The sequence below is a fragment of the Lathamus discolor genome, chromosome 4 (genome assembly GCF_037157495.1).
Source record: "Lathamus discolor isolate bLatDis1 chromosome 4, bLatDis1.hap1, whole genome shotgun sequence".
NCBI lineage: Eukaryota > Metazoa > Chordata > Aves > Psittaciformes > Psittacidae > Lathamus > Lathamus discolor.
Window position 1 is genome coordinate 67,045,017 of NC_088887.1, and position 12,909 is coordinate 67,057,925.

At 42.6% G+C, this 12,909-nt stretch overlaps 1 protein-coding gene across 1 annotated transcript in view; it reads right to left on the reverse strand.

Moving 5' to 3' along the window:
• Positions 1-3,741: 3,741 nt before the first annotated feature.
• Positions 3,742-12,909, reverse strand: part of COL4A2 (collagen type IV alpha 2 chain) — a 152,892-nt gene continuing 143,724 nt past the window's right edge. Inside the window, exons 42-48 of the mRNA XM_065677936.1 lie at positions 12,267-12,428; positions 12,037-12,135; positions 11,265-11,411; positions 10,538-10,654; positions 9,496-9,687; positions 8,903-9,189; positions 3,742-5,440 (exon numbers count right to left, since the gene is read on the reverse strand). Coding sequence (XP_065534008.1) covers positions 5,186-5,440; positions 8,903-9,189; positions 9,496-9,687; positions 10,538-10,654; positions 11,265-11,411; positions 12,037-12,135; positions 12,267-12,428 — 1,259 coding nt within the window. The 3' untranslated portion in view covers positions 3,742-5,185. The remainder of the gene's footprint in view (positions 5,441-8,902; positions 9,190-9,495; positions 9,688-10,537; positions 10,655-11,264; positions 11,412-12,036; positions 12,136-12,266; positions 12,429-12,909) is intronic.

Sequence of the window (12,909 nt, forward strand, 5' to 3'; positions counted from 1 at the left end):
TAGTTATTTTTTTCCCCCAAAGTATATCTTCTTGATCAACTTGCTGCAGAGAAGTAGTTTATTTTCTGCTTTCAAGCTTATGTGCAGTAACAAAATTCTAAGGCCAGTGTCTAGTCTTCCCTTGGGACTGGGAAGAGACAAACAGGCTATAACCTCAGTCTTGTCTGTGACCAAAGCGATTTGCCAACACATTTGTGAGAGGTTCGCCACTGGCTTTGCTGCATCTGTTGACAGCTGAACCTGCAGCATAGGCGTGTTGCAAGGTTAGGGTTTTGGGCCATGTGCAGCTAGAAGGGACAGAACAGGTAAAGTATTTGTAAATATAATGTCTAATACTTTTTAAGGTATAAATATTTGCAGCTCAGTTGCACCAATGTTTGATTTGTATGAGATACGAAGGAATTCCTAGTCTTTCCCAAAGCTCCAACTTGGGTGTTTTCATTGAAAAGAAAAGGACACAGGAACCAGTCTTGCATGCTGTGCTTTTGCCCTTAGGGCTATACTTGTCTGGCAGGATGTTCCTGGCTTTTTAGTGTTACTGGATATTGCTCCTTGAGAAATGCCTGGGTTATAGTGGATGCCACTCTGACAGCCTGTGAGAGAGGTCATGGGGTTACACAGCAGAACCTGAGAGGCTGCAGACTGCACAGGAGCTGATGATAGGAGCTCAGGAGATCTGCATTGCTCGATGTGGCTAGCCTCATTTCTTTACTACTTGCAGAAGTCAGATTGTGCCTTCGAGCAAAACTTGAGGGTTTCTAGAGTTTGATGCAGGACTTTTTTCTTTTTTTAATGATATTACTAATTTAAACCCTGCTGTAGCTGAGTTCCATTTTTCCAGTCCAGTGTTGGTGCTCTATCTGCTGCAGAGGTGCCTGTGCATGTCTGCAAGCGCTATTGGAGAGCACAGCTCAACCCCCAGCACTGGAATTGCCTAGGTTAGTTGTTGTTTTCTGTTTAAATGGTGCTTTTTATTTATTTATTTTCACCCCCCCATCCTATGTACTTTTACTGGAATAATTCAGCTTGGCTCACTGATGGGGAGGAGCAGTGAAGCTGCAGAATGGTCATGCATGGCCAGGACTAGCAATGGCAGGTGAAAGCAGGATCCCAGGTTCTCTGCTTGCCCTGCCTGAGAGGGGGACCTTGTTTTACAAGTATTTGTTTCCCTTCACCTCCCTCAGTTATGTTTGTCTGCATCATGTGAAGTGTTTGAACAGTGAAATAGATGTTATTTTTGTCCATGCTGGGTGGATGTGAGCTGTGGGCATGCTGTGACCCGAGGGGGATGGAGATGGAGCAGGGTGAGTGGGTGCCAGGCTGGTTGGGAAGGCCACATCCCTCTTCCTGCCGCTTGCAGGCAGCGATGGTGCGAGACTGAGGTTGCTGTTGGCTCCTTGCAACCCCAATAAGGCTTCAAGTCTCATGGGGACCACCAAAGGAGCCTGAACTCCTGAATTCAGGTGCTCATGAAGCAGGTAGAGCTCTTGAGCCACATGCTTTGGCTTTAGATGTCCATGCCATAGAATTGTAGAATCAACCAGGTTGGAAAAGACCTTTAAGATCATCAATCCAATTGTTATGTCCGGCTGGGAAGCACCACTCCTGTTTTTACTTATCTGCTCATGGGTCAGGGATGCAGTGATGTTACTTGTTCTCCTCATCCAGTGTGTCTTGCACCATCTGTGTCTAATCCCCAAAGACCGTAAGTCCAGGCCCTCACTCACCCTGGTGGGTGTGGGTGGCCAACCCTGGGGGTGCAGCCAGTCCCCGTATGGTTTATGGGGTCTGCTGCCACCTGCACTGGGGTGCCATCAGCTGCTGCTTGTTTGCTGGTTTTCTGTTTCTGGCAGCCACAGACAAGCCCAGTCATGTAAGGTGTGAGGGAACTTGGCTGATATGGTCAACACACTCTGAGTAGGTAATTGGTGTCAAGTGACATTGATATACTGATGCACTTCTACCTGCAGAAGGGTAATACAATCTCATTCACCTTCTCCAGGCTCAGCAACATGCTTTCAAACAGGGAAGTATAGGAAGCAAACAGCATGCTTTGAAGCAAAAGATCTGACGTGGTGAAACCCAGGCAAAACACTTGTGGTTTTTACATCCTAGGCTGGAACACTGTAGTTTAGTAAAAAGATTGTTTTGTTTTGCTGTAGCTGAGTTTTTTCAGTATCAAATATTTTAACTTCTTGGAAATGGGTTCTGGGATCACAGAATCATCAGATGGTTTGGGTTGGAAGGGACCTTCAAAGATCGCCTAGAGGAAACCCACCTGCCAGGGGCAGGGACATCTTCTGATCGGGTTGCTCAAAGCCCCATTCAACCTGATACTGAACGGGTTTAGGCCACAATAAGGTCTTCCTGGAGCCTTCTCCAGGCTGAACAACCCCATCTCTGACTTTTTTCACAGGAGAGGAGGTAAACCTGCAACGAGGAGGCAGCTTGCGTAAGTCAGTTCCCCTCCTGCTGTGCTCTCGGTTAGCTCACCAGGTGAAATTCTCTGGCTGCTGCAAGTATTCCGTGTGTTTGTGTGCACGAGCAACCTCCCCTTCTCAAACAGTGATTACACAGGCTTTTGAGAAACATGGCTATGGGAACACAGACCTGAGAACATGGCCTACACAAAATACAGAAGTTTAAGTCCACTTGGCACCATGTGGGGTTTTATGGTTTGTTTGTTCTTTCCTGTACCATGCCCGTGCGTTCAACTCAATGCTGTGCTGATACTGCACTGAGCAAACTTGTTAAGAACAGCTTATGTGAGCCAGAGAAAATTAAGAGGCAAAACTGCTTGAGAGGAAGACCTATCTGCTAAAGTTTTACACTGGAAAAAAATTAGCTGCATAGGAAGATTGGGCAAGGTATTAGCTATGAAAGGAAAAATAGTTTGCTTCCATTGTTGATGTAATTGGTTTTTACAGATTTGCATAACTTCCACTTGAATTCTCTTAAAATACTGAATGTGCTGGAATGGTATGCTGCCCAAATCCCAAGTGATAACCATGTTCATCCCACAGCCACTGATCTCTAGCAACACCGAGGTAAGTTGCTGATGTTTGGGTGTTTGTTACTGCCCTGTGTATTTAAAAGAATTGGCAAGCGTGGAATAAATTTGGCTCAAGTTGACTGCATTGTTTTCTGTTCTAAGTATTTTATTTAGCTGAACAAATAGTAGTGTGATTACTTTGTTTGGGGGCTGCCTTTCAGAGCTACAGCATAGCCAGAGAGCTCATTTCAAGCTTAGGTAATTTCTCTGTTTATGGATGTATCTCATCATATGTACGACTGATCAAGGTTAGACAGCATGCTAGCTAAGAATTTTAACTTCATTTATATTTCATCTTTTTTTTTTTTTTTTTTTTGCAGAGGTAACACTTGGGAAGCTTTGTTAATGTTGGTTTTCTGAACATTGTATAGCATGAATAATACATTGCTTTAATCTGCAACATTGCAATTTATTGTCTTAAATTGTTCTAACAACAAGATGGAATACCATTGCGGTAGTTCAGCTTAAGCAAGCAATTTTAGAAACACAGCTTCCCTCTTGTATCTTTTAAAGTGTCATGAAATAAACAAGAGTATTCCTGGTTGAAGAGTTTGAATTTCAGTGGAAGGAGCTTTCTGGCAGTGTGCTTCTAATTCCTTAGGTGCAAACAAAGTAATTCAACAGAGCTGTCCGTATGCATTGTGCAAAAAAACGCTGTTTACAAAATGAAAATCATCAACAAATAGAAGTGTAGAAAAAACCAGGTTTTATTTATGATACAGTGAGGATGGAATGTAAGTACAAAAGCCAAAAGCACCTGAGCAGGAGTGAGAGAACTGTTGAAAAATCAATTGCCATTGCTATAAAAATCTCTCCAATTTCAGGTTTAAGCATTCAGGTATATAATCAGACTATGCCAGTAGGAAATTTGCAACTGATCCGTTCCCCCACTTCCCAGTCTCTTGCAGTGGTAACAGATAACTTTGAGCTAAATTGTTTCTGCAGAAGGAAAGAGCTAGCCATTCTGGCCATTTATCAAGCCTGGCACGCAATAACCTGGTTCTCTATGGGGAAAGATGGTTCCAAATTAATGCTTTGCTTCCTTCCCCTGGCCGTGTGCAAATTGGTGGTGGTTATCCCATTGCTGTGTGTCCCGAGCTGCCAGGACAGCATGCCTTTTGACAGACAAGTGGCAGTACTGGAAGTTCTGTGCTTAAATTAAAAGTTCTGTGGCATCGAGCAACTTGCTGTCCTGTAAAGCCCACCTTACATGCAATAGCTGTTCCAGCAGTAATGGTTAAAATCTGTGATGAGTGGCTTGGTTTCAGAGGAGAAACAATGCAACTGAAAAACCAACCAGTGTCACTGCTGTGTGGGTAGGGTGACACGGATGGATGTCCACAACATAGCAAGGAGCAAGAGACCTTTGTAATGATCCTGAGGTATGTCTAGAAAAAAATTATCAAGCTTGTTAAAATAAAATGCTGATCTTCATCATTTAGTCTCCTAAGTGAAATAGGAAGAGTTGTATTTTGTGGTCACTGTTTTGGGGAGGCCTGTGGGCTTCTCTGCTCTTGCCAGTGGTTAAGTGCTAAAGCATTGTTAGGCTTGAAAAAAAACAAACACAATAAAAAGATAATTGTTTTGGGTGTGTTTGAAATACCCAAGCATAAAATACTAAAATCAAGGTTAGGTTTCAATGCTGGACATGAGCACTTTCCAAAATAGTTTCAGTATTTTGCAAGAGTTTCTCTCTGTAATCACGCTGTGTTAATTTATGGAACTGGAGCTGTTAGTGTTTGCTGTTGTGACAAATACAGTAAATGTAAGATACATATATTCTCTTAAAGTAAATGCAGTTGGTATCTGTCCAAGGTAACCATTTATTACTGAAGTTTTTTGGTGTTTCAAAGCTGTGAGTATTTGTAGCATTTGGCAAATGATGTAATGTTAGAATAGCAGAAAGTATATCTATACTATATAGTAGGAGAACACAGCATTAGATCTGTGTGTTAGACGTGATTTGTGTTACACTTAATTTGCTTTTACAGACATTTTAAAAAATTAACTTTCCATTCAGCTTTTGAGGTAATAAGTTAAAAAAGCACCAACATGATTTATTCAAATGTCTAACTATCACAGAAGGTCCACTGTATGACATGATAAGCAGGTTCCTTATACTGTGAAAGACTTCTATAAATTTTTCATACAGACTTGACATCTGCTGATATGGCTTCGGATCAGTCCTGCCTTGAGTGTATCTGCTGAGGGCTTGCTTTGGAAGGGCTGGTCAATTGTAGTGAGCCAGAAGCTGTATTTATTGGCAAAGTAGTGACAGGTTCCACGTGCTCCATTGCATTCGATGAAAGGAGTCGCTCTGAAATCTTCTAGGCAGCTCCCAGGAGAAACCAGCGATTGGCCTCCACCTTCATCACCAGCAGCAGTGTGCTAAACGAGACAAGGAAGGCAGCATTCAGAGTACAGCCGCAGGCAGTGCTGTCAAAAACTTACATGTGGGAAAAGAGAAAAGCCACTAGAATTGCTCCTAATTCATAGAATCATAGAATGGTTTGAGTTTAAAGGGACCTTAAAGATTATCTTGTTCCAGCCCCTCTGCCATAGGCAGGGACACCTTCCACTCTACCAGGTTGCTCAAAGCCTCGTTCAACCTGGCCTTGAACACTGCCAGGGATGAGGCATTCTTCTCTCCAGAGCAGTCAGCCAATCCTTCAGCTAAGTAAGGCTTAAGGGTTTGGCTATGCTTTAGCTATACAAAGGAGCACCTCCTGTGTTGATGCCACTTTAAAATCTTCTGGCAAACATCTTTTCTATAGTTAAGATTTTCACTGTTGAAAGTCTTAGCACTGGAGAATCATTTAGGTGGGAAAGGCCTGCTGGGGGTCATTTCAGCCAGTCCTGTGCTCAAAGCAAGGCTGATTCCAAAGTTGCCCACAGTCACTCAGGGAGCTGTTGAGTTATCAATACCTCCAAGGATGGCACAACCTCTCTGGGCAAACTGGTTCTCTGTTTAATTACCCTCACTGAGAAAAGCTTTCCACCATACATATATCTAACTCGAATTTCTCTAATTAAAACATCTGTCTTACTGCATTGCACATAAGGAACACTGTGGAAACAAAATCACCTTTTATGCAAATAACTAGTTCCCTCTATGGCATATTCTTTGTCAGCAAATTACACCAAAACCATGCATCTTTAGACCACTCAACTGTTACTTTTGACACATACTGTGGTAATGAACTGAATGTTAGTTTTCTTCTGTCAAAGGCACTGCTAAACTCCAGGCATTTCCTCTGTCCCTTTTAGAGCTGTACGACTACTTTTTAAGTGAAGCTGTTTCCTTTTCTGTTAGAACCTGAAGGAATTTGCAATATAAAAGAAAGCAGCTGGAAAATAAAGTTGCTAAATAGTTTTGTAAATGTAAGGGGTAATCTGGACACATCTACTATGTTTGCCTGCCTATGTCCTAATAAATACCACACTATAAAAGTGCAAGCTGTAACTGATTTGGTTTGTGCTGCAAGAGGTCCAGTGTGTTTGTGTAAATGAGTCAAAGAAATGGCCACCTTTTAACAGAGTAAAGGACTGATCTCTGGCTGGAGTTACATGTTGGTGAGGTTTAGCTGTTAAATGGTTTAAAAAAAAACCCAACCCAACCAACCAAACAACTCCCTCCCCCTAGAATCCCTTACCTAGACCCCAGAACTGCAGCATACCGCTGCCTTACTGCCTATGTGACTTGCTAGGCTATGAAAATCAGAAGCAAAATTGTTCTAGCATCCCTCTGTAAGAATGAAGTTGGTAAGGAGCAGCATGAACTATTACAGCTTTGAGGCCTTTTCAGTTAGAGCTGGAAAGCAGTTAGCAAAAACTGCACTTGCTATTTGAGCCCTGGCTTGGGAGCAGACCCACTTGAGGATGAATATGGGCATTCCTATGCTCAGGGTACAAGCTCCAACTCTATGTCTATAGTATCTTTTCTGGTATTGGCCATGGCCTTCCATCCTTCTGCAATGCTTATGCCACTCTATAGAATTCATGACGCTGATGTTCCCTTGCTACTTGAAATCTGCCTGGCTTCTGTGGCTGTTTAGGCAGGAGTCTGTGATGACTCCCTTCGGTACTGGACCTTCCTTAGGGGAGAGAGGTGACAAATGTAAGCCAAGGAAGTAAAACAATATGTACTCTGAGATAACCAAAAGCATGCTGTACTTCTTTCATAGTTGCCTGAGAAGCAAAAATGCATTCACCAAACACTTCATTCCCTCCAAATGCTAGCTGGGAAAATACGAACTCTTCTCACTCTGTGCTCCTTAGTGCTGGCACTTTGTCCTGGCAAAAGGTCTTGCTAAGGTGAAACTCTGCTATTAACAATGCTTGGTGTTTACACAGGGCTTTGCAAACATTTAATTAATCCTTAGCATTCTTGTGAAGTAACTATGAGATTGGTATCAGCGTTTTTTTATAGAAGCAAAAGAAAGGTCAGACATAGGGCTGGTCAAACATTTAATCTGCACTCTCAGGTTTTCTGGTTTTGTGTTGGGTTTTATGTTGGGTTTTTTTGGTGTTTTTTTCTTTTTTTTAACTAAATGAAAAATACCAGATTTCCTTTACCTTATTCTCTGAAAAAAATAAATTTGTGGCTTTTGACAAACAAATGGTTTGCAGGTAAGAATTACTATTGTTATTCTATGATGTTTTCTGCCAGAGAAATCTTATTTCTTTTTTCCTCAACCCTGTTTACTTCAGCATTCAGTCCAGTCTTTAATGGGTTAATGACATGGGCTTGCTGTTGCAGATTTTGACACTCCAGTACATGAAAGCCAGTCAGAAAAATGAGCATCTGTCAGATCACTCACGAACATTCTAGCTGCTCTTTACCGTATTAAGCCCTCTAGTACTTACATGACACCTCTGTACAGTCTTGCAGGAAAAGCAGGTCAGGTGCTTCAGCAGGTCTTCCACTGCACACATAATGCTAAGCTTTTCTATAACCTCCCATTTCCTAGTTATAAGATCACAAGATCTAAGAGATCCCATAAGCCATGGGATATAGAGCTCAGGTCTTGTTGCCATTAGAGATACAACACTGAAGCTTAATTTTAAAAACAACAGGAGGCTGTCACTCTTTCCACACTAAGTGGAAACCTTCGGCTTCTAAATCACAGAATGGTTTGGGTTGAGATCATATAGTTCCACCCCCCCTGCCATGGGCAGGGACACCTTCCACTAGACCAGGTTGCTCAAAGCCCCATCCAGACTGGCCCTGAATGCTTCCAGGGATGGGGCAGCCAAAACTTCCTTGGGCAACCTGTGCCAGTGCCTCACCCCCCTCATAGTACAGAATTTCTTTCTGATAGCTAATCTAAATCTATCTTCTTTCTGTTTAATGCCCCCTCGTCCTATTACTACTTGCTATGAAAAGTCCCTCTCCAGCTTTCAAAGCTTAGACCAAACATCAATGATTTTAAGTTTCCAAAAGAAGGGAAAAGGTTGATTTTTCTTTTCTGAAATACAGATCAGCTTTACTAGTGATGTATGTAAGTAACTCCTAATCTTTAGCTGTGGAAATGCTTTGCAGGCTATAGTTGCACCTCAGTGCCATTTTATGTGTCAGTCCACATTTGTCCCTATGTTCTGCTCTGAAGCACTATTTTGTACATCTAGTAAGGACTCTAGATGCTATTCTGACAAGAGGCAATTTTATCTGCAATTCACAGAAATTTTGTTTCTCCTCTTCTGCTTCCTAGAAACTAGGAAGTTTAAGTAGTTTGTAGTTCTCTGGCTCCCCAGTATGATGCTTGGTTTTGGTGTTGCTGGCTCTAAAACAGAGCAGCCTTCTTAGTATCTAAGACTCAAACACAAAATGTGACACTGGAGAACAAATACCATAAGGAAGGAATATCCAATCCACAAACTGCGCCAGCCTTCAGGGCAGTGAGGAATAGAAGCTTCTTGGCTATGGACAGCAATTGCCACAGCTGGGGCCTCGCAAACTGAGCACCGACTGATATATGGCTTGATTTCATCTTCTGCCACAGGCATCATTGGAAGAGGTGCTGTAGTTGAGAGCCAGTAGGATTTATCATTTCGACTTGCATAATAACAAATATCCCCAGGGTTACAGTAGAGGAATGGCATAGTACTGAAACGAGCCAAACATGAGCCAGCCAGCCCTGTTAAAAAGGGAAGAGAAAAAATAACAGAAATGATGGCAATCATTGACACAGAAGACAAGGCAAGTTTTCAGTTTCCTGCTCTTTCCTAAGTATGTCAGTAAAACCCTGCAGTCCAGACTGTTTCACTGGCTTTAGAGGTCCCCTTGAGCAACACTAATTATTTGCGGGGCACTTCTCATTCTGGTGTTTCCTAAGCCTGTCTGCTCAAGTCCCAACTTCCTCTAAGAGCTATTTTATTCCTTTGTTATTTTCAGTCAGAGACATGGAATTGAGGCTGCTGTCAGCAATACCTGCCCCACTTACCTAGATCCTGGTTGTGTGCTTTCTCTTGTCCTTCAAAGTACAGCAGGCTGTATCCACTCCAGAGTTTGTTCATGCCAACTGGGCACATTGGCTCCTGATCGGACTGGCTGTGTTTCACCAGCAGGTAGCCCATGCTAACGCTGCGACCCGGCATGCCTGGCAGCCCGGGGCTACCAGGGCGGCCTGGCTGACCTTAGAAGAAATGGGGAAAGAAATCATACAACTTAGTTTGTACTCCCACAAATGTTCTGATATTCCAATTAAGCTCCTGATGAATAAAACTTAATTGCATGATAACTCTTCTTGTGGCAACTTATTGTTAAAAGAGCTGTAGTTGTTGGATTACAGCAGTTGCTTTTAAATAGATTGGTACTGGATCAGGCTCCCTGGTTTCTAAGGTGATGTATTTTGCTATCAGATCCAGGAGAAGTCACATATAACACCCTGAATTTGAGCATACTTTCTACAATACAGATGAGCCTATTTATTCTTTAAAATGCTTTCTGAGTCCAAGATTAAGCAAAAGTTTTTGAATTGCTTGTGTTTACTTCATATGGTTACAACTATGCTCTGCAAATACCTTTTTCTCCATGTACTTAGCTAATTCAGACAGTAATTGCTCTGCTCTTTGACTGGATAAGGACACAGGTATTGCTTCTACAGATATGTTCCTTTAAACATCATTTACACAAATATCACCTACCCAACCGTTTGTTTCCATGAATGTAACTGCTAGTAAAACACTAGGTGAAAATACTTGAGAGAAAATCAATATAAAAATACACAGCTCAAAATCAATATAAAAACACAGAACAAACTCACTAACATGAGTGGACTGACATCTACATTTATCAAAACTTATTGTGAAAATATTGCTTTAAGATAACTGTTAAAATTTAGTTATTTGTCTCTTGTGAAGAACTTGTGAAGACAGAAACTTTCTTTCTCCTCTCCTCATCCCCATCCATTGAGGTAGAACTACAGAATGATTTATGGCAGTGACAGTGGAAAGAGGGAAGAAGTGCTGTGCAACATTTCTTACCTTCAAACCCTACTGGACCCTGAAACCCTGTTGCTCCTTGTTCACCTCTGGAGCCGGGAGGAGCTGGAATGCCACCCCTGCCCTGGAGTCCTGGCTCTCCAGGTGCGCCTCTGAAACCTTGCACCAACAATGGTTATAAGCACAGTGACTACACAAATACCAACATGCTACCTGCTTTGTTAACACATGCTCTACTTCTGTATGTTTGGTCTTATATGACATGTTAACCAATTTACACTAAAGGCAACATCCTGTGGTTCTTGCTCAGGCAAACAGCGCTGACTTAATTGGAAAAAGTTCCTTGGATCAAGACTACATGAGCAGCACAACCCTGATCTTTCACTTTTGCTACCAGCATGCATGTCTAATGAAGCTAGTAGCAAGGAGTGTACTGCACTGGGTCCACGTATCACTAATGCTACATTCCCTGTGCTGATAGCAGTTCCATAAGTATGTGCACATTTCCATCAAAGAAGTTCAATCTTGATTTGAGATCCACATCTGGTGTTGCTTTGGCTATGTGAATGCTGTCAAAGATTCCTTGTGTTTTGCTTAGGTTCTGAATGCTAGGAGGAGGAGGAATTCCAAGCCCTAGCTTTGAAAGACCAAAATTTGACTCTCCTTTCTGACTTCTGGAATTTAAAGTAGAAGAGAGCCAAAACAGTGCTCTCGTGACCTGACTTCACTACGGAGATCTGACCTTTCACTCTGAGTGTGCAATTCCTACCTGGATCGCCTGGTGGACCCTGAGGTCCCACATCTCCTGGGCTTCCTTGAGGTCCTATATTTCCACGGGGACCTGGTGAACCTTGCTCAGCAACCAGCCTCGGAGGAAGAGGAGACAGCCCAGGGGAGCCTGGAGGCCCCTGAAAGCCTGTGATTAGAAAAAAGATGAGACAGTTTGATTAAAAAACCCCTAGGATTTTCCTTAACATGCTTTCATCCACAGATACATATATACACATACGTAAGCAAGGGACTGTGGTCAGAAACCCTTGGACAGCGCACAGATAAGGAGAATGAAGTGAATGATGCCACTGCTCTCTCATTTATGTCATAGGAAGCTGGGAAGTTCCCCCCAGAGAGCAGACAGCTCTCCGAGGCACAGCACCATCTTTTGGTGAGCATCAGGAGGCACAAATACATGCTGATACAGTTGGAGTGAAGGATTTTAAAGATATTTCTAGATATCCAGTATGTGTACTCTGGAGGTTTAGTTTAGATCAGGAATTCTTGTTTTTTTTAATCTTGAAAGTGACTGTGATTTCAGAGCTTGTACTTCATACAAAATAAATTGATAAAGGCAAAAAGTTGACTACTCGTGTTAAATTCAGGCATCTGACCACTGGAATTTGCCAGACAGATAGTTATGCAGGTTGTAGAAGACTCTGGAGGTCATCTAGCCCAACCTCCCACTCGAAGCAGGGCCAGTTAGATCAGCTCTGTGGAGCTGCAAAATGAGTTATTTAGAAAGGAGTCATGCATCTGATTGCACTTACCAGTTAGTCCTCTATCCCCCTTGGGTCCAATAGGTCCCAAATCACCTGGAAATCCTATTGGGCCCATAAAGCCGATGACACCTTGCTCACCCTTACGACCTTGAATGAAAAACAAAAGGTGACATTACTGCCTTTTAACACAGATTGAGTGCAAAAGTCATGTTATTAAAGCTGCTGTAGCATAGCAGGTTCCCCTGTTCCTGGCCAAGATCAGCATTTCCCATCCTTACCTTTTGGCCCAGGGTAGCCAGGAACACCAGGTCTCCCTGACAATCCAGGATCACCTCTACTTCCTTTTGGGCCAATTTCTCCACTCACACCTGTTTGTCCACTTTCTCCTTTGCTTCCTGCCGGAGCCGGTATTCCAGGCTGTCCCTGTAGTCCTGGATAGCCTATTTAGAGCACATATAGGTTGTAATCAGTTTATTCTTAAGACCTGGACACAGGGGAAAATAACACTTTTATCTAATTGTATCCCATCAGGTTTTATTTCCTTAATTTAAGTTGGGAACTAATGCTTAGCTCCCCAACTTATTCAGCACTCCTGCTCTGAGACTGGTATACTCTTTGCTGCAGTGGCAAAGGAATTAGGGCATGAATCTCCCCAAAAGCACAGTGTCATCTCAAGATGTCAGCAGAAATGAGGTGCCTGCTGAGATGCATCCTTCAATGAGCTCCTCCTTCCCCAGCAAGTTCCCCACTTCAATAGATGCCTCCCTGCTTCATCCTAAATTCTCCAAGTAACTAGAGAGAAATCAAAGAGCAGTAAGTGCCTGACTCAGTGCCAGGTGGTAAGTCAGCCAAGAACTTACTGTTCAGTGTATCTTAGTGCTTCAGTTGAACATCTGGATACAAATAACTACTTCATGCTGT